At 38.1% G+C, this 22,035-nt stretch overlaps 3 protein-coding genes across 3 annotated transcripts; 1 reads left to right on the top strand and 2 right to left on the bottom strand.

The window, feature by feature from the left end:
* Positions 1 to 3,157: 3,157 nt before the first annotated feature.
* Positions 3,158 to 7,512, top strand: LOC122085736 (ubiquitin-conjugating enzyme E2 32-like). The gene is made up of 5 exons (XM_042654264.1): positions 3,158 to 3,474; positions 5,748 to 5,879; positions 6,006 to 6,090; positions 6,510 to 6,673; positions 6,811 to 7,512. Exons 1-5 carry the CDS (start codon positions 3,364 to 3,366, stop codon positions 7,258 to 7,260), a joined length of 942 nt encoding a protein of 313 aa, XP_042510198.1. The 5' UTR covers positions 3,158 to 3,363; the 3' UTR covers positions 7,261 to 7,512.
* A 1,027-nt stretch (positions 7,513 to 8,539) lies between these two features.
* Positions 8,540 to 9,535, bottom strand: LOC122086877. The gene has a single exon (XM_042655804.1). The coding sequence runs from the start codon at positions 9,533 to 9,535 to the stop codon at positions 8,618 to 8,620; it is 918 nt and encodes a 305-aa protein (XP_042511738.1). The 3' UTR covers positions 8,540 to 8,617.
* A 1,169-nt stretch (positions 9,536 to 10,704) lies between these two features.
* On the bottom strand, positions 10,705 to 20,505 carry LOC122087229 (ATP-dependent Clp protease proteolytic subunit 5, chloroplastic-like). Its single transcript, XM_042656290.1, has 9 exons — positions 20,242 to 20,505; positions 20,029 to 20,151; positions 19,812 to 19,929; positions 19,611 to 19,703; positions 18,391 to 18,436; positions 18,188 to 18,260; positions 13,810 to 13,844; positions 13,615 to 13,703; positions 10,705 to 11,231 (listed from the first exon to the last, which is right to left on the bottom strand). Exons 1-9 carry the CDS (start codon positions 20,367 to 20,369, stop codon positions 11,031 to 11,033), a joined length of 906 nt encoding a protein of 301 aa, XP_042512224.1. The 5' UTR covers positions 20,370 to 20,505; the 3' UTR covers positions 10,705 to 11,030.
* Between the last annotated feature and the right edge of the window lie 1,530 nt (positions 20,506 to 22,035).

Genomic DNA, 22,035 nt, shown 5'->3' with positions numbered 1-22,035 from the left:
CTTATTGAGCAATGTGATTAGGTTATGGTGTTGTTCATTGTTGTCAACGTAGTCAACTATGTTCAGTTAGAGTTAGGAGTTATCACTTTAGAAATATTTTTCAGCAAATATGTCAGTATAAAGCTTAATTTTGGGCTTTGTAAATTGAATTTGAGTTGAAGGTAATATTATGAGAAATATAGTCCATTGCGTTAGCTTTAAATTGGTGAAAGAATCAGGTTTATCAGATTTCGGGAGAAAGATATGTGGTCAATTAAGTAGACATTATGTTCAAAAATCAAGTCTTAAAAAACGCCATAAAAACATAAATGTGTTTTAAAGGTATTTAGAACGAAAATATTTGAAGTTTACTGTTTTTTTAAGTATCTTTGGGAAACATACAGTAAAATGTGTTTTAAACGTTAAAAAACAAAAAATTAAACTAAATATTAAAAATAAAAGCTATAGCAGTGAGTACAAGACTGGTGATGGGAGGTATTTCTTTTTCTAATAGACATCAAGGATTATGTTTTAAGGGGAAAGTTCTTCAAAATGGTAAAAAAGGATTGGTGTTTTGTTTCTTTACTCACCATCTAGCTAGAAAGACTAGAAAGATTAATATTTGAAGTCTATATATGATACTACTCCGTTTAATCTCGTTTCTTTTTTCTTTCTTTCATTTTTTGATTGTGGGGGGGGAGGGGGTTTCTCCTTGAATGAAGCTTCACTCTTCTTATCAATACATATTAAAGATGAAAAAAATTCTTTGAGCCGACTATGTAGGGGAACTTAGCACCCTTCTCTTTATCTCTCTCCTTACATGAAATTACATCTCTATGCTCCTTTTGGATGAAACCATTCTATCATTTTGTCCCTCATCATTAGTGCACTCCCTATATTGCTTGCTCAAAAAATGCTCTCCCACTTACTATTAAGCTCCACAATATCTGCTTCCTGTTATAATCCAAACCCTTATTATTTTTTATTTTTTTTGGCTCGCATAAAAATTTAAAACATTGCCTCTATTGGATTCCATTCGCGGGGGAGGGGGGTTGGTTCTACAAGGACACTTAGGGCAGTGTAAAAAGGAGCTTGCATGCTACATCAATGAGGGGCTAAAAAATGGTATCATCCATAGGGGATCTACACGAAGCTCACATGATCAAAATAGAAGAGAGAGTGTCAATGTGAAACCTCATTGTTTATTATGTGAGAAGAATATAAAAGAATCTATATAAGGGCAGTGCGTGCTTTCCTTTCCCTTTCCTTATTATGAGTATATCATACATGATTATATTCGTTAGGCAACATATTGGCTTCTTTCCTTGAATTTATCAACAATTTTTTTAGTTCCTTCAAAATGGAAGAAAATAAAATTAGATTACGAAAATAAAACGGTTATCTATATCCACATGATTGTTCTAGAGCATCATAGGGGTGTTTAACTTCTTTTAACTCAGCCCAACCCCACCCTAGATCGGGTTAGGATATCTCAGCCCAAGTCCATCTCTATCTGCCTCAGCCAAACCGAACACTGGCCTGATTAATCCTGATTGTGCTATGCTGGGTGGGTTGACCCTGGTTGATTCTATCCGCCCTTAGTTTTTGCCATTACTAGGCCGAACTGGTCCTGTTTGACCTTGGTTACCGCTACACAACAACACCTCCAACTGAACCTTCATACCTCTACCAAAGAAACAACAAGAGCAACTCCTCCCGGGCTCGGATTGACCAGGCCAAATTGAGGACCAGGCCCACCCTAGAAGCTGAAAAGCTCAGCTTAGGTACTGTTCGGGCTCGCATTGACCAGGCCAAATTGACACCCCTAAGAGCAACCCTAATCTCTAGCTTTTGTAGCTAGCCTAGTTATTACCATCTACCGATTACCGAAATACAACATTGATCTTGCTTAGTAAAATCAACATTGTTTAAATGGTCTCAAAATAACAGAAAAATATCTTGAAGAGTTTGGACAATATCCCACAATAAAACCAAGTCCAGCCCAAAGAATAGTTTGGGCTTCAAAACATGGGACATGAGAGGTCTGGGCCGTTGGTTGAAGCAAAACTTTGGCTGTCTGACTAGCTCTGAACAATTCCGATAGTGATAAATAACCCGATCATTTCCTTTATCGCGTGACAGAGCATGTAGCGCAGATCTAAGGGCTGTTGGGAGCACCTTGGACTGCGAATCCAGCAGCCCTTGGATCTGCACTACACGTGCAACAGAGGATCCCGTGGGAATATCGTCAAAGTGTCGGTAGAACCCACTAATGATGACTGATCTCATCCGCGTACCTTCATCTTTTATTCTTCCCCCTCTCCCCCCACCAAAAAAAAAAAAACCCATAAAAAAATTTAACTGATTGGTTAACCAAAATCAATTAAAGACCGATAACCAACCAATTATATGTTAACCGGTCTTGGTTCTAGCTTTGTTAACTAATTACACAAATTATTTCATTTTGAACATGTGCCTCTTATGTGCAGACCAATTATGAGGTGCCACCACTACCAAGTGGGTTGAAATCATCTGTAATTCTGATTTCATATAATTCCGTGTAATACCACCTTCAGGTGGTGACACGTGTATTGATACCAATACAATGGTCCAGATCTGATTTAAGTGTTATTTCACTGATTTAATGTTTTATTAGTTGTACCAGATCGGGGCCATTGTATTGGTATCAATATACATGTCACCGCCTAAAGGTGGTATTGCACGGAATTGTACGAGATCGGAATTGCAGACGATTTTTATCCCTACCAAGTACCAACCAGAACAAATCCGTCGACACCCCTTTCGTGACAAATATATAAAAAGACTATATTTCTATTTTTTGAAAAAATGTTTGTTGTGAAAAAATGCGACTCTTGAACATGAGTACAATGAAATGAAACATCAACAAAGATGTCATTTTTAAATTTAACGTGGAGTTTTGTTTCCAGATGTTATACTTCCCCGAAGCTTTCCCTTACCTCCCAACCCGTGAAAGGTGGGATTTATTTATTCATGAGCCCCCAGCCCACCCCCCACCCCCGCCGGCTGGTACAGGGGCCTTGCGGCCTTTAGGGAGATTTTTTTTTTTTTTTCATAGTAAATAATTGAGTGTCATTCCATTATTGGGATGACACGTGGCAATAAGTCAAGATCTACGTCAACCGTTATAGATATTTTATTCGCTTTCGTTTTCACGATTCTCGACGCTGGAGTGACTCGACTCGGCATAAAAGCAAGGATCCGGTGATTTGCAGAAAGCTTTCGTCTCTTCTTGGGAAATTCCCATGTCCGTCTTCCTAGATTTCAAAATCTCTATACTCATCGTTGTTTAGTTCCGGCTTTGTACGTGTTTCTTGTCCTAGCTTCTGCATCTACTTCATTACCATGGCGGAGGAGAGGTACAACCTGAAGAATCCAGCGGTAAAGAGGATTCTTCAAGAGGTGAAGGAGATGCAAGCAAACCCTTCCGATGATTTCATGAGCCTTCCACTCGAGGTAAATCTTAACGTCCTTAGTTTTAATATTGTCTGTATCGACTATCTACATTTTCTGTTCCAGATTCTAGGGTTTCTTTGTAAGATCTGTCATTTTTTACTCAGTTTCATTCGGTAATTGATGGTTTATATTGGGAAATTTGTGAGTGATGGGATTAAGAATTTCTTCTGGTACAATATTAGCGTCATTCGTTTAATAAGGACGTGTATGTTTAAAAAAATTTCAATGCTTTCGATAAATTGTGCCTTGTAGCAACCGATCCGCATCGCAGGGGGAAGAAAATTATGATTTTCGACATTTATGTGAAATCTAGTAGACTTTATATGTTTTTAGTGAATTTTGCTTTCCTAATACTAGTTTGGGATCTATGTTGCAATTAGGAATGTCATATGATATAATTTGTACTGTTTTACTTATTCCCTACAATTTGCTATTGCATGCATCGGATTACAAGAGATCCCTACGATTCTAAAGTCTGATATTTTCTTAGAGACAGTGTATATATTGAAGCATTAAATTCTCATTTGGTATGTGTGTTTGTGTGTGTGTTAGCCAAAAATTGATTGGTAAGGGTTCTTTTAGTTGAATACCACCTGTTCGTTGTGCACCTAGTGTTTATATGCAGTACCTGCATTTGGGCGCTCGTACAGTAGTAGTACATCTTTTATATATAATTTTTTTAGGTATTTTTTGTTGGGGGTGGGGGGGCGCTTAATTTTTCTTAACATGCATCCTCTATTAGTAGGAAAGCTCTCCATATTGCCAATGCCCTTATTGGATGAATCTGTTTGTGGACTCAGATCATTGTGCTCTTTCTATTCAAGGAGCATGTATGCTAGTTGTGTTGAAAGGTGCATTATATGATAGTTGTGTGTGCTGGCATTAATAGACGTGATGATGCATCCAATCAAACCCTAGATCTCCATTTAGAATGTAGGGCTATGAGTGCACAATACAGGCCCTGGTTTAGGGGTTTATCAGATGATCTAGGTTATGAATTTCCAGCAGCCTGAGATGGAGAGAAATAGGGAAAAGGGAAATAAAGTAGAAAAGAAGAGTTAGACAAAAAGATAGGTAAGCGAGATTAATGTGTGATGGAAAGGAAGAGGAGAGAGAAACTAGGCTGTACAAAAGAGAGAAAACAGCCACAGGGAGGGGGGAGAGAGGACCAGAGGGAGAAGAAAGAGTAAGGAAGAAACCAAATTGAGAGAGAGAGAGAGAGAGAGAGAGAGTAACCTTCCCTCTGCACGCACGCTTTCAATTCAAAATTATTTATTCAACTCTAATCGATAAAGAGGAGATTGCAAGTATTTATAATAGACTTGACACCAGAAAAAAAAAAAAAGAAGTCACCATCCATTCATATGGTTGGACACCAAACTCGGTTGCCCCTGAGATAATTAACACAGAAAATTGGGAGATGAAAGAGATCGATCAAGTCCCTCTCAACCCAGTGGCTCAGTAATGATAGAGAAAGAAAGTCAGGAAGTCGATGGATATCAAGAAATAAACTGAAAAAGAAGAAAGCCCAAAAAAGGAGTAGAAGGGAGACACTCGTGCTGTCTAGGGAACAAGTTATACGAAGGAGAGGGAAAGAGAAAAGGTCACATGACCTGCTGTCACACCACTCTGGTACATTAAACAACCAAATTTCTATTCATTCAAATCTGTCTTGCGATGATTATATGCTTGTATTTATGGAGGATAATAAAAGACTCCGAACTGGACTCTAAAACTGACTTTGAAAACCTCGTATTTGCCCCTATTGGCGTAACTGCATCAGTTATAGGTATCATTTTTATTCTTTTAGGACAAAGCTGTCAAAAGGAACCCTCCAATTGCAGCCAAACCCCGCCAATGGGGTGTGAACAGCTTATTGGATTTACTGAGATTTTCCTTAATGACCTGGCTTGAAGCTGCTTATCAACAACCCTTCTATGTTACCCACCTGTGATACGAATAATAATCTTTTGTATTCAAAAATTTAATTATTATAGTCTAATCAGAAAAACAGGACATTCTGTCAGTTTTCGCTGTCAAGTACTATAGCCTCCATATTGAATTGTGTATGCTTAGCTGAGATATAATAGTAGTCACACAATATCTTTTTCTTTGACAAGTGAGGAAATTATATTTTGTTCCCTGTAAGAAGGGAAACACTTTCCATTTATATCTTTATTTTAGTTGCAATTTCTGCAACTGTTGTCAATTCCATGAATAAACTTTCTTTTTTCTTCATTGGAAATCAGCTGATTTTGATTTGATGTGTTCAGGAAAATATATTTGAATGGCAATTTGCCATTAGGGGCCCTTGTGACACCGAGTTTGAGGGAGGAATTTATCATGGACGTATCCAGTTGCCAGCAGATTATCCGTTCCAGCCTCCTGCATTTATGATGCTAACAGTAATTACCTAGTTCTCTGAGGAATTTGTCTAGATTCTAACTTGCTAAAATTTTCATCTGGGATCTTGAATTTTGAATTTTGGATGAGGTCTTCACTTGGTTATTCATTGTTTCTCTTTTTTCCAGCCAAATGGCCGTTTTGAAACTCAAACAAAGATTTGCCTAAGCATATCAAATCATCATCCTGAGCATTGGCAGCCCTCATGGAGTGGTAAGTTTTGTTTTTTTTTTTGGGGAAGGTTTTGTAATGAATATGATATAAATGGCATCCACAACTCCTGTCCCCCGCCCCCAAAACTTTAAAACTAGGTTCAGAGTTGACCCAATCTGGAAACCCTACTGGGTGGGACAGGTCATAAAACCTTTTGCCTTTTTTCTTAAAAAACTACTGTACTTTTTTTCATGGATAAAAGATTCAATAGTTTCACTCTTATCATTTGGCCTTTGACTTTCTGGAAAGCATTCCAAGGTCACCTAGCCATTTCAAGCTGTGGCTTCATGGTGTGGCCTTTGTATGATTTTTAACAAGTTAGGCTGACCTTAGGCATGTTGAATTATTTTCTGTTTATTTACATATTGGAAACTGGCCTCTCCTGACAATTTTTTCACCTTTACCACTGTTTTTGGCAGTCCGGACTGCTTTGGTAGCACTGATTGCATTCATGCCCACCAACCCAGATGGTGCATTAGGCTCACTGGATTACAAGAAGGAAGAACGGCATGCATTGGCCATCAAATCTCGTGAAGCAGCTCCAAGATTTGGAACTCCAGAACGCCAAAAACTGATTGATGAGGTATGCTTCCAATTAAGTTAGCACTCCGATTTTTTTTTTGGGGTGGGGGGAGGTTTGGGGTTGGGGGTGGTTTGGGGGAGGTTGGATCTGACTACTTTTAGGTAAAATGTCTCACTAAAAAAAATGTGATTACGCAGATTCACGAGTATATGCTAAGCAAAGCACCCCCTGTTCCCCAACTCAGCCCTCAACAGATTTCCGTTGAACCCACTACCATTGAAGAAGGGGAAGCAGAAAGCAGTCCACAAAATGCTGGTGTAGATGCAGTGGATGAGGTGCATCCCAATCCGGAAGGGGATGACAACAGGATGGTGGAAGACGTGCGGGAAGTTCATGTGAATGCTAATGCTGGGCCCTTGAGAGTCAGTTTCAGTGCGGGATTGAGGGTGTCTAGACAAGTGCCAGTTGTGGATCCCAATGGCAATGAGCAACCAGAGCAGAGGGCAGAAATTAGGGTGCAGAAGCCGTCTGACGATCGTTTGTTTACATGGGCTGCTGTTGGTCTTACTGTTGCCATTGTGGTTCTTTTACTGAAGAAATTCTTGAAGTCTAATGGATATGCTGCTGGTTATTTGGATGGGTTGTAAATAGAGAATTGTGATGATGTTTGATCGACGAATCCAGCCAAGAAATCAACTAAGATTTGAAAGGGAGAGGGGTAATTACATCTTCCTTTCCCATAGGTAAATAAGTATTCTATACAATAGTCATTACTTGTGATTTTATCTTTCAATAATTTCTTGTAACATGTCTCTGTTTAAGCACTAGTTTTGAATTGCTGTAATATTTTTTTCTATTTTTAAGGAAAACTCATACCAAGTGGTCCATATGCCATAAGATTTGAAGGAGAGTTAATAATAAGTAAAATGGTGTCAACAGAGATAGAATCTAAGTTAAGTTTTCAATAAATCAACAACCACAACAACAACGTAGCCTCGATCCACATGGACCTAAGTGGTCCTTCGTCGGCCACTTGTTGGGTATTTCTCTTGTACTCTTATCTTGACTTTTTATTTTTTTTTTTAAATATTGTCCTGCCATGTCAGAAATTCCATTTGGCCCAAAATCTGACACTTGGAAAGAGGGGAGGGGATATGAGAACCAATTACCTAATTGGGTGCAAGATCTGTCTTGTGGAAATTATAAATTTCCCATAGCCCTTTGCCCATCACAATGAGACGTTTTCCATGGGTATTTGTTAATCAAGGATTTTAAGGCTGCAATTAGATCCTGAAAACTTTAGCATAAGGATTTGTATATACGAGACAGAATAATCATTTCATGTGAAGAGAGAGAGAGAAGAGGGGTGTACCATCTTCACTACCTTTCTCCTCCGAATGGCCACAATGGAATGGAGAACAGATAAAGAGTTCTTATCAAAAAAAAAGTTGAAGAGTGAATCTCTTCGTCAACGGTGATATAACTTAATGAACTCTTGAATGGTAAGTCTCCTCATAGCCTCAGCCCAATTGAAAAAAGTTTGAGGCTCGTTTTTCTGTCTAATCAGAGGGTCACATTCTGCGGCTGAAATTTTTCTTTATTCATGAAGGAAAACTTTAGGAGTTGATTTTTTTTTTTTTTTTTTTTTTTCACCATCTTTGTCATGTTAGTGGTTAGCTATCTTCTTTTTCCCTTTTCTGAAATTAAGTCATGTATTTTATCAATTCATGTGAAGAGGATCTAAACAGACTCCATCCATTGGTTGTTGCAACTTGTAAGTGGCAACTGCCTAAATAATAGAAAATGCAAAATGGGACACACACCAACGAGGGGTAGGTGATCGAATCATCCAGTAGAGGATACCTTCAATAAGAGAAAACATAGGGTCCATGGGTGGGATGTGAGAGGGCATAACGCATGAATCAACAAGTAACTAAGATCTGATTTTAGTACCCCAAAGAGAAGGAAAAAAAGGAGAAAAAAAATGTACAATAGCTGATTTAGCTAGACCTTGCTATCATCATCATCACCATCACCGGATTGATCATAGTTTCTTTGAAGACTGGTGCAGAGGAATTTGGCCACCCAAACGAGGCCCCAATATAACCTCACTAAAGCAATCGTTATAGTCAAGTAATAGAGCAAGCAATTAACAACATCAGCCAATTCTACATTCATCAACAGCTCTCTCTTCACCTCAAGGATGACTACCATGGCTTCCACCTCTTTCCTCAGTCCCCACCACCACAAGCCACCAAAGCTTGCAGCCATGGCAACCCTCTCCACCAACCTTTCCTCCCTCACTACCCTTAACACAGTGTCATCCACCACTGGTCTCACAGTGACTCTTGACCAATGAAGCATCGTCTCATGCATCCCTATAAAGAACACAACCCGAATCATCAAATTTATGCTTCTGGCACTGCCTCTGCCTATGCCTATGCTGATGCCATCCAAGTCGAGGGGCCAAAACCCATCTGCTATAGTCCCTTCAATGCCCAATACAACACAGACATCAAACGTGCAGAGTAAAGCCCAGGCAGTGTAGAGGTAAGCTTGGGATGTGGGAGTAGTAGTTGACTTAGTACTGTTGCTGTTGCTATGTGGAATGAAAGCAAAATGACCCATCAAGGCTTGCAGAAGAGCTGTGAAGCTGATAATGGATACAAGGAGATGAAGAAGGTTTGGGTAACTTGGGTTGGTGTAGAGCAAGGAGAGTGGGAATAAGGAGGAGAAAGGTAGTGAAGAGGGTAGAGAAGTGAAGGAAATGATGTAATGGGCATTAGCAAGCCTGGCCAGAAGCAGGAAAGATAGGGGAAGGATGAGACTAAGGAGGGAGAGAGTGATGACATAGAAAAGTTCCCTCAAGAATGGTGTCTGCAACAGCTGCCGACCTCTTTCCTTCCATCTCTCAGAACCCATTAGTTGATTGAAATCTTGAAGACTTGACCACCTCCTCCACCTTTCCTCCCAAACCCAAACCTGCAAATTAAAGAACAAGGTAAAACACATGGTCTAGTATTTATATATTTTCCCTATTATTGCAATCCGTGCCAAGATGTTGGCAAGATATCGGTATCATATCGGCTGTAACATATCGATACCTGGCCAATACAGTAGCTATGTACCAGTTCATATTGAGGGTAAAAACCCCATATCAACCGATCCATATCGATACGGGTATCAGTATCGGCTGAGACCGACCGAAACCGTTATTTGAATCCTTGCTATAGTTACCATAGTTAGTTGACATTAGCAATTTGGCCATTGGCCATAATTGTTGGTTGATATAAATTTTATGCACACATGAAGACTTAAGTCTTTGGTATGATATTATCATCTCTACTTCATGCACCTTGGTCTGACAACTTTTCTGTATTTGGAAGGCAGCCTAACAATTTATAAAGAGGATAGGACTTGAGATGATAGACTTTTAGCATAACAACTTAATTAATCATCCCCTCCAATTTTTATTTATTTTTTATTATATCTCAATTATTCATTCATCTAAATAAAATGTGTCAAAATTAATTGGAAAGTCAAATATTGGAACACAGCTTTTAGGTAATGAAGAATTCAACACAGCTTGAATGATTGATAAAACGAGTGGTAGACTTCGGCAGGACCTATCATTGAAATGAGCTACCAAGTAAGAGATGAGAAGGAACGTTCTTTGGAAAGGGGTTTCATGTAAAAATGAATAGGAAAAATTTCTCTCACTCACTCAAACTTTCACATCTGATTTCCCTTAAAAAAAGAAAAATCCTCCTACCTCTCCTTCTCTCCTGATACCTAAAAATACCCAAATAATCCATCTTCTTTTCTTTTCTTTTCTTTCCTTTTTTTTTTTTTTTTTTTTTTTTTTTTTTTTTATTCAATACCTAACTACCATTAACATTTTTTTTTTCATTTAATTAAAAGAAGTGGGTCCCTACTTCTTCCTCTGCAGAACTTAGGGACGAGAGAACCATCTCTGCTATAACACAACCAACCTGCAGAGCATCAGCTCTATTTTTACTAGAGGTAGAGGAAAGAGAAGGATCCCTTTAACAACCGGAAGGGGTCAGGAAACTAGAAATTGGAGGGATTCGTTTTGTGTTCCATAGATCACATACATTGGAATCTTCAAAGCTATATATATCACGTTTCCAATTTGAGACCGTTTCACTACCCATGAGGCCATGAAGACCAGACCATAATGTTTGACCTTTAAGACCGATCTGTTTCTCAAGCCTCGTATTTCACAGCATAACAACTCAAAAACTGTCAAATACTTCTCTGTGGAGTGCAAAGACATATCCACCACTAACCCTTAGCAAGGACAAGCAATATCATGTTCTTCTCTGGTTCATTCTCTGAAATGGCCTTGTGATAGAAGAGCAGTAATTGATGTGTAAACATGTGATACCAATCGACACTATTCAGCACTAGCTGTTAGTGGTTGAAGGGCTTTAAGAGGGTTCATGACGACACCATCTATGAGCCCATAATCTTTAGCTTCTTTTGCACTCATGAAGAAATCACGGTCAGTGTCCTGATTGATCTTCTCAAGGCTCTGGCCAGTTTGGTAGGAGAGGTACCCATTCAAATTAGCCTTGTGATGCAACATCTCATTTGCCTGGAAAAAAACATGGCTACTGGTTAGCAGTTAGCACTGCATTCTTTAGAAACATATCATATATAGCTTCAAGGAAGATAAACAGACATGGTAGCAATGGTCAGGCTGTTAGTACTGCATCAAAAATGTTAAACCGACATTAATGACCCTCATTCCTGGAGCGCAAAAGAACAGACTGAATCACCCCTTAGGGACTTCAAAGCAAATATCCTGTCCGAAAATTAAAAGATATTGGAATCACCATACACAAATACTGAAGTGCCTCTAACAAAGACATCTGTTTTTTTTTTTTTCAATGGGTTTTACTGATGAATATGTGGGAGGGATGAAAGCTTCCAGAGGAGAAGGGAGAAGGGAGAAGGTATCATACACAGAAGATATCACGATGAGGATCCAAAAGTGAGGGAAGACAAAATACGAAGCAAAACAATCTAATTCATATGCTTTCACAGTTCACAGTCGGCTATAATAGGGCAACACTCAAGTTGTCTTCTCGGTTTGATGTTATGTAAGTATTTATAGCTCAATGGGGATCTAATAGTCTTCTTATATGTCAATTAAACTAGAAGCTATGGTCAATCAAAGTTAAATCTTGCACCACAGGCTGTTTTTCAGTTAAGTACACATAAGGGCCCTTAGGGATTGTCATTACTTTGGCATTTATTTCTGGTTTTGGTAGTGCTTAGGTCTTTCTTGGCAAGTTGATGTAGTATTGAAGGCTAAAAGAAGAACCTTATAAGGTCATGCGATGGCTGATTCCTAAAGTTAGGAGTTCAATTCCAAGTCAGGGGTTTGTCTTTGAGTTTTATTTTATTTTCTGATGGTAATTTTGTCTTACAGTCATGGCTGGATTAGGTGTAGTTGTTTAAAGCTTGCAATTTGAGTATTTTGTTAAGAGTCCCAGAGTGATCAGGAGTCTATTAAAGGCTCATCGAGTGGTCTTCTCCAATAGCAGAATAAGTCTGCCAAATGCCTCGGAAAATAGAGACAGCATATAGTGCAGACAAGTCCTATTACTAATGTACAGCTATAGTCTCGAGTTATCAGTTTTCTCCCTAAATAAACCTATTCTTTCCTATAAAATTTCTCTATAAATGTTCAAATTACTCTTGTTCTGGTGATCCAGAATTTCTGCAAATCGAGTTCTAGTTTGGGACGGGTTATTGCATTATTTAGCATCAGAACCATGGCCACTAATTAAGGTAATGGAGGAGATGGAAACAGCTAACTCCTGATACAGCCATGAATATAAGTTAAAATTACCATCAGAAAATAAAATAAAACCAAAACAAACCCCACGGACAAACTTAGAACTTAACTCCTACTAACTTTAGGAATTAGCCATCACATGAGCTAATCAGGTCTTTCTTTTGGTCTTTCATACTGCATCACGGGTCAGCTTCTTAGGGGGAGGTAAAAATTACTTAGACATGACTTCTACTCAGTGTATTATGAATTGGGACAAGGAAACTAGGACGTCCTAATTGTCATACGAGTTGGATGGGGCAGAAATTATTTACACCCATATACGTTGCATGAATTTCAGGATCAATGAAGCATTCCCTCCACCCTGCAACTTTTGTTATTTCTGTGTGGATTCACAGGTCCTATTTAAAATTGGATCCCTATGTATCTTCCCTCTTCTCCCCTCCTACTACCCACTTCCTGTTTGCTGCAACAGCAGCATATTCCAACATAAACCCATCCCCTTTTGCCATTATTTGCATTATCAAATCTACCATTACACCATCCCTTGACCTCTCCATTCAACCCTTAAATAGGTAAGACAACTAGCATCAAACCCTGGCCTTGGATATGAATAACCCTACACAGGCCACTAATCTGCCCGCCAATAACAGAGGCACTCTAGCACTTTTAAACCCCAATTCTACTCCTTCAAGACCCTAATTCCAACAACTCTAAAGTCTAAACTATTCCGTTCATTCACTATCCTTATTCCTAAATCCCAAGTCCAAGCTTAATTTAAGCACTTCTAGTGCCAACTAGGTCTCCTTTGTTTATTTATTTGTCTATCTATATTTCTAACAGAAGCAATGGCAGTTCACTTTACCCTAGTCATTATGTCCATAAATACAACACGTGAAAATGGAGCCAAAGTGTCAGTCAGAAGCAGAAACAGGAATCACACCCAAAAATATATACCAAAGCGTTTAAAAGAAGAGAGAGAGAAACGAAAAGGAAATATGCTTAAATTATTTAAGCTGCAAGTCTGCAATAACTCTTAATTGGAACAAACCTCCTCCCTCCCCACCCACACCACCCCACCCCCCAAAAAAAAAAAAAATTGAACATACCAATGTTTTGCCCAAGGGAAATGGGTTCCCAGATGCCGTGACATTCTAAATAGAAAGAAAAGTTTTACCTGAATGTCTATATCAGTTTGGCCACCTTGAGCTCCACCAAGGGGTTGATGTATCATTATCCTTGAGTTTGGTAAGCTATACCGTTTTCCTTGTTAAAGTTTGAAAAAAGAACATCAGCACAATCAGGGGAAAAAAAATATCAGCCTTGAAAGAGAAAATAAGCTTTCTCGAAATAAAAGCCATGGACAACTTACCCTTGGTGCCAGCACTAAGAATAAAAGCCCCCATACTGTTAATCAAAAGCAGAATATCAGTAACAAAGGTCAACTAATTGAAATCTCAGACAGCGAAATAGGCATCTTTAAGCAAATGAACCATTCTAGCAGTAAAGAAGTCATAAGCAGTAAAAAAAAGTCTCATCAATAACCACATGGTTCATGCAAGAAGTGTCAAAAAAGGTGCTTAGTTGAAGTGGAGCAAGGAAACAGGATTCCTGGAGCCAAACCAAGTGGTTGGGATAAGGCTATGTTGAGAAGAAGACAAAAGGCCAACTAGTACTCATTCGTGGGAAGTCCAATTTGCAATGTGTGCTGCGTTTCATACAAACCAGCAAACATAGTTATTCAGTAAAGCCAGATTTTTCCCTTAGAACAAAGAAGGACTCATTCAACCATCCAAACAAGAGGTTACATCAACAACAGTCTACAACAACCAAAACTCAACTCATATTTGTTACGCAGTGAACCCAACAGCCAAAACCTAGTCAACAGAAAAAAAATCAGCACCAATTCTGGAAAAACTTACACCACCCTGAAAGTCAGTCCAAAATCCTAAAGCAAGTTTTAAATCTCTAGAGAAGACAAGCATCTCTTCCAAATACTCTAATGAAGACTGAAGAGTAAATTGTCTCTTCAAACAAGTAGGATAAGGAATAGGGAGGATTGACAAATAATCCAGTTTAGAAGAGATTCAAGAGAATCAATGTGGATGCTTAGTTAAACCCATCCCACTAGACTCTTTGAGTGATTTTCTACAATTCATCATATGCCTCCATCGATATGAGCATGCTGTGATATGTCAATCATCAGCAAAGATTGTTCGCATAGTTTTTAGTTTTCCCTAGTGAATATAACCCCATAGGGCATCAATCTGACACCTATGAGCTAGCATTATCTATTGTTCTAGCAAACAGTTTCATTTCATTGCCATACCATCAACATCTTCCGATTGTTCCACAAATATGTGCTCTAATATGTGAAGGTGGCAAGCCAGTAAAACTTAAGCATCTATTGTTTGCAAACCAATGATATATCAATATAACGTGTTGTGAGAGTAGTAATGTAATCATCATTGGTGATGGAAGTCCATATATCAATGGTCAAAGAAACCCTTCCAAGAACATTCAGCTTTCAAGCCTTCAACTCCTTGGTCTTTTCCTCCTCCATTTTCATAATTTTTGAATATCTAACATTTGAGTTATTCTTCAAATGGGCTTTGTACTCTAGCCAAAGAAACAACATTAACTTCCTAAAGTCCCCATACTCTACAAATCTGAGGCAATTCATTCCTCACGATCAATGTCACCACCATTGCACATACAACTACTGGATAAATATGTATATTCCTAATGGTCACCACTCACCATCCCTTCAAATGTCGTCATAAAAGATTCAAACAACATATTTGTTGTCACTCTTTGTGCAATTTTTCATATGTTTGTTCAAGCTAGAGGTTCCATTTTTGTTAGTATCACCCAAAAAAAAAACAGCCCCACACTTCGTGCATTTTTCCCTAGGACTCCCATCATTAATTTAATTTTTGTCCAACACCTTAAACCAATTAGGGTTCCAAGTTCCAACGAGCAAAAGTTCTCTTCCTAGGCTTCTTCGGCTTAAGGGGAGAATGCCAATGTCACAATCTTAGTATCCTTGTTAGATGGTTGGGGTGGGTGCTGAAGCAAAATTAGTGTACCCAATCATTTTAATACCGGATTCATTATTCACCATTTTGGAAGCACAATGATATCTAACAGTCACGCTAAATAATCACCTAAGAAAAATTATATTCACAATGATATATAACAGTCACCCTAAATAATCCACCCAAGAAAAATTATATTAACATCAAATCAATGTTGATGCAAACATCCTTCTAGGTAAAAATCTTATGACAACATCTGAAGGGACCTCCAGCCTGAACAAACATATGAAAAATTGCCCTAAGAGTGATAACAAAGATGTTGCTCAAATGTTATGACGTGAAGGGAAGGTGACAATTAGGAATAGGAATATTGATCCAATAGTTATGCATGAAATAGTGATGGCATTGATTGTGGGCAATGAATTGCCTCTCATATTTGTAGAGTATGAGGACTTTAGGAAGTTGATACTGTATCTTTGGCCAGAGTACAAACCCATTTGAAGAATCAGTCAAATGTAAGATATTCAGAAATTATGGAAGATGAAGAAAAAAAGACCAAAGAGTTGTTTCTAAGTTCTCCTAGAAGAGTTTCTTTAACCATTGATTAATAGACTTCCATCACCAATGATGGTTACATTATTCTCATAGCACATCATATCGATAAATCATGGGTTTTTTTTTTTTTTTTTTTTTTTTTTTTTTTTTTGTAGAAAAAAATATAATTGGGTTTATTATCTTTCCAGTTCCCACTTCCACATGCTAGCTCAAATGACTTGTTTACGAGTTTTTGAAGAACAAATTAAATGCAAAAAATGCTCTCTTCTGCAAAGGTGAATTTTTTCATGTTTGGTGTTGTGCACATATCTTGAACCTGATTGTGCAAGATAGAATTAATCTAAATAGATGGTTTTGCACAAAGGGTTCGAGATCATATAAAGCTTTTTAAAAGTTCTCGAGCAAGAAAAATAAGGTTCATGGAAAGTTGTAAGCAGTTGGAAATTGCATGTAACAAGGCCTTAAATGCAGATGTGACTACCCGATAGAATTCCACCTATCATATGCTTGAGGGTGTAATCTTTTATCGTGAGGCCTTTGACAACTTACATGTCTTGTCCAACTTTCGATGAATGGATGAAAATTCAAAAGATCACAAAGTTTTTAAAGCCTTTTGATGAAACTAGGAATTTTCTCTTTGGTACTAAATACCCCACTTCCAACTTGTATTTCCCTAGTGTAGTGAAAATTCAGATTTCCTTGCAAGAAGAGATTGCAAATGATGAGAGCTTTATGCGGGAGATGGTGGATGCAATGAGGAATAAGTTCGATAAATATTGAGAGCAATATGTTCTTATTCTATCAGTTTTAGTAGTTTATGATCCCTGACACAAGTTGATTATGGTGGAATGGGCATACAAGAGGATTTATGGGAGTTGTGAGTTAGTTGAAAAGGCTATTTCATGTCTCAAGACAACCTTATACAGAATTCTTTAAACATACAAGTGCATGCAAAAAGTTGAGGAGCCTTTGGGTAAATGTTTGTGAGGAAGAAGATGTCTACATGTACTTTATACTTTATATTCTTGTTTCTACTATTGCACCTGAGTCCGCTTCAACACTAGGGGGTAGAGTGATTGACAAATACTGAAGTAAACTAGTCCCCAAAAATGTTGAAGCCATTATTTGCTTACGGGATTGGATGTTCAATATGGGTCTTGGAGGTGATTTTTATTTTTATTTTTTGATTTATATTAATTTCTTTTGTGTTAATATAGTGTTCATATCTTTGGACATGGCTGACCCTAATAATGAGGTTGAAGACTTGACCAATGCTTTTAGGAACATGCTATAATTGCTCCTCAAATTGAAACCAGTACCTCCATTGTTGATGAGTGATGAATAATATCCATGTATGATATTCAACTTGAGCATGCACAACTTAAATTATGGAAGAAAGAACGCTATCTCCTGGCATGTACCTGCACCTAAACTCCAAAGTGAACTATTTTCTGACACAAAAATAGAACTCAACTAGAAAACTAAAACTAAAGCAAGGAAAACCGATCTTCTATGTTACCAATCCTATTTAAAACTCCCATATAAAAATGTAATTAAAAATTGCAAAATAAACCACAATCGCATGGCCTGATTTGGAAAAAAATCTGTTCAATGATGATCCATACCATTTCCTCTTCTCATTCCGTCTACGATCGGCATCACATATAAATCTCAATCTTAATCAATCAACTCAAACCTCATCGATGGTTACATGCTACATGCATCATATATATATATATAGACTCAAGTCTCTCATAATATTTAAAGACTTTCTTTAGTTGCTATTTGTTTTTAATAATATTATCTTTCAATGCAGAATTACATTCCAATTCTACCACTAGGTCCCCCCCCCCCGCCCCCAAAAAAAAAAATTGCCCCTAATAAAGCGTAGATTTTATCTCATTACTTAGCATCTTAAATACATGGCTTTATGCCCTTTTAAAGTCCTTGCATTGGTCATGTTCCACATGCTGAGCAAGGAGGCCAACCCATTGAGTCTTTTGATTATAAATAAAATGCAAGTGACAAACACAGTCACCAAACATGACCTGTTGTGTTGTCCCACTTTTCAAACAAGAAAGAACCCTATACACACAAGTGCATGCTTCCTAATGAAAAAACATAGTAAAATAGAAGAGTTACAACAAATTGTCATACCTAGCAGCCAGTCCTACACATACAGTTGAAACATCAGGTCGGATATGCCTCATCGTATCAAATATGGCCATACCTGGTAGGAATGACATAGCAAATTGTGCAGATAACCCAAATTATGAATATAATATAAGTTTATACATTAATTATAACTATGAACCAACAAAAGGAAAATGAAAAGAAAAAATTATAAGAGTCAATGTTACCAGCTGTCACTGATCCTCCAGGAGAGTTCACGTACATGACAATATCCTGTCCATAAAATATCGATAAATGCACTAATTGGTCAATCTCTTGCAATTCTGTGCTCTCTAGTGGCCACATAGGAATTGAAAGTTGTACATAAGGAAATACAGATATAATGACCATCCAATCAAATAAAGCGGATGAAAATTGGAAAGGCTTAAAATACACAAGAAAGTCAAGCAGGGTGTACAAGATTTTTTTAATGATACTTATTCACTGATACTGAAGGAAGGAAAAGTAGCAACAGGAAGAATACACCCCAATGTCTTCTGTTCAAATTAATCATTTTACCAAAAAAAAAAATATTTCAGTGCAAAAAGAATGAACAAGAAAAAGATTTTGGACGGGTGGGGGGGCGGGGGTGGGGGGTGGGGAGAGCAGGTATAGAAGTATGAAATAAAACTCTTTCCAGAAATTTATAGACCAAGGATGAAGAGTTGAGAAGCAAAAATCCATATTGTAAGCAAATAAATTGCAAAAGATTCTTGTACAGAACAATCATTACGTGCACAAGACTCCAATGCAAAACAAAAAGGTAATAAAGCATGAACAGATAGCCAGGTTAAGGACCAAAGTTCTAATGATAAGAACATGAACCGGTTGCATCTGCATAACAACAACAACAACAACAAAGCCTTACCCCAACTTGCATCTGAATAACCATGAGGTTAATAGATGAAACTCCCAACCTTATGTTGGTCTGACAATTCAGAAGGGCACACATCTAGTTCAATCATTTCCTCTTTCAGTGACCTCCTATCACTTACTAGTTAGACAGGAGCTAGGGCTCCATAAAACTCAAAATAGAAACCAAACCTGAGGGTACAGTAGGTGAAATTAGTAGTGAATTAGCAGTCAAATGCCCATATCAAAGAATTTAGGATGAATAACAGGTAGACCATAATTATTGGTAATAACTCATGATTACTATGTAAGTTTTTCAAATACTAACGATTAACCACACTGTCACTCTTTTAACATTGAAGTGGACTACAACTTTAAGTTTCTTCACCTTAGCTAATAAAAGCCCCACGCAGATGTTAATTTGTAATTGGCAATTGAACATAAATGTAAATACAATGTTTAGAAGAACAAAACCTATCAACTATCATAGAAATGGAAGGAAATAACTTTTAGGGGAAACAAAAAGAAGGTAAACAAAGAAAAGCACAGAAAAAACCTTGTTCGGATCGACGGCATCAAGATAGAGAAGCTGTGAAACAATAATGTTCGCCATGTCATCATCAACAGCACCACCACAACGTATTATCCTCTGATTCAGTAATCCGCCAACAATTCAATTCAATAAACAACAAAGAAAATTCTTCTATAAGCAAACGAAAAAGGGAGGTAAAAATCAAATCCAAACCCAAACCCTTACATGCTGAAAGAGCTGGCTAACAACGCTCTGGAAACGCTCTAGCACCATTTGAGGAGGCCCTTGTGCTCCTTGTGCATAGGGTGGAAAGTACGGTGAAGATGGAACTTGCAAATCCTCCCTACAAAATCAAATTTGACAATTTCTTCAAAAACAATAAGGCCAAAACCTGCAATTCGAATTGAGTAATTGCATTGCAATGCATTGCAAAAAAAACAACCTGATGGACCAAATCCCTTGTCGCAAACTCCCTTCTGGTTCCAAAAACTCATTGGAGTAAACTGCCATCGTCGAAGAACATCTTCGAATGGTTTTCCCATTAGAAAGCGACTTCCTTAACTTCCTGCAAAGAAGAGAAATATAAAAAACCAATCACTGAATTAACATTGATGGATATTATTAGCAGAAGATGAATGAAGAAGTGCAAAAGAACCTGGAGGGTTCGTTCCCGATCGGCAAGGATACCCAGTGAATTTCACGGCGTGAAGTAGAGTGGGAGGAGAAGACAAGGGAGTCGACTCTGAAAGCCGAAGCGGAGGTTGCGACGCAAGAATGCGCCATTGTTAACAAAAACACAATTCCCTTCACTGAATTCAGGTCTCGAGTTTCCCTGTTATCCCTGAAGAGTGAACGAGGGAAACCTCTGGAGTCTGGACTCTGACCGGGATCCTCTGTTGCGCGACACAGCGTGTAGAGCAGATCCAAAGGTTGGGAGTACCTTTGGGCTAATCGGCTCTCCTTGGGCTGCGTATCGAGGGTAGGGAATATTCACGTTCGTGAATATACATGAACGACCCTGATCGATAGATATGACATATATTTTCTCCCCACTTATATAATCTCAGGGTTCCCAACGACCCAACCCTTGAATATACGCTACATTGTAACACACCCTATAGAGAAAGCCGATCTGTGCCAGACCGGTTTTCCTTGGGCCATGTTCTTCTTAGATGCTTTTTTAGGTCACTTGATTGGGTTTTGGAGGCTTAAAATTATGGATCGGAGTTTTCCTTCACCCATGGTGGTGAAGAGAGTACCTCTTAATCCATGGATCTTACCCTTGGACCCTTGGGTTGAACCCATATTTTGAACCTTTTGAGAATCGTGGGCGGGAGTTATGATAAGATTTTATTGTCCCAAGCAGCAGGGTTTGAAGTATCGGATCAGATCGACAGATTCGGACCAAGCCAGAACAGAATGGGTAAAGGCTGATTCCGATTCTAATTGATCTGGATTGGATCGATCATGTCCGAAAACTAGGGTTTATGGATTATTTTTTTCTGATTTCCATCGATTATGGCTAATTCCAAGATCAATCCAAATCTCAACTCCTATTTTTTAAACCCTAGTTTCAAGAGTCCAATCACCTTGAATGAAGAGATCTTCATCTATCTCTCGTGCTATGTTTAGTAGTCAACAAAAGGAAAAAATACAAAGGATATAATAAGACAAAATAATTACCCAATAATTTTTTTTATATGTTTCTCTTTTTCTCTAAATTCAAAATTTTTTTAGTTTTTTTATTTCTTTTCTTTTCTTTTCTTGGCTTCCAAACATACCCCGCGTGTCAAAAAAAAATTCTTAGAATAATTGTTGTCTCGTACCAATTTCTTTGAAATGTCTTTGTTTCTCTGATATTGTGCTTCTTTTTTTTTTTTTTTACCAAGGTTAAAGAGAATGGTAATCCATAAATGTTTTGTCATAAAATAAAAATAAAATAAAATATCAAATTCAAATTATCTATAGTGAGCGGTGAGATGCAATGAACATCCAATGATTGAGAGCATCTGGACACACGCCCCAAGAGGCTCTCAGTCCCAGCCACCAGATGCTCACTACACCGGTGCAGCGGCTGCTAATGATTTTCACGCATAAACATTTGTTGAAAGTCCAAATTTAGTAAGAGCAGCCAACTTGGCCCTTCAGAACAAAACCAATTGGGAGCTTTCAGTCCAAGTTCTTCAACTGAGGTTGCTCAAGCCTCCTGGTTGTACCATTGTGGGCAGGGCTTGGTTGGGTTCTAGAGGTGGCTCCAGCTCCGGCTCTGCCAGTGAAAATAGGGAAAGGGAAGCCAATTTTGGTTTAATTCATTTCGTTCTTCAAGAAGAGAAATTTCAAGAACCTTTACTTGTTCTACACAGTGTTATCAATTCGGCCGAATAAGGCCGAACCAAATTTTATCAAAAATTCTGACCGAATCCGAATTAAATATAAAATTCGGTAAAAT

The sequence above is a fragment of the Macadamia integrifolia genome, chromosome 8, assembly GCF_013358625.1.
Source record: "Macadamia integrifolia cultivar HAES 741 chromosome 8, SCU_Mint_v3, whole genome shotgun sequence".
In the NCBI taxonomy this organism is placed as follows: Eukaryota; Viridiplantae; Streptophyta; class Magnoliopsida; order Proteales; family Proteaceae; genus Macadamia; species Macadamia integrifolia.
Note: the sequence above shows the minus strand (reverse complement) of the source record. Positions and strands in the feature narration are given on the sequence as shown.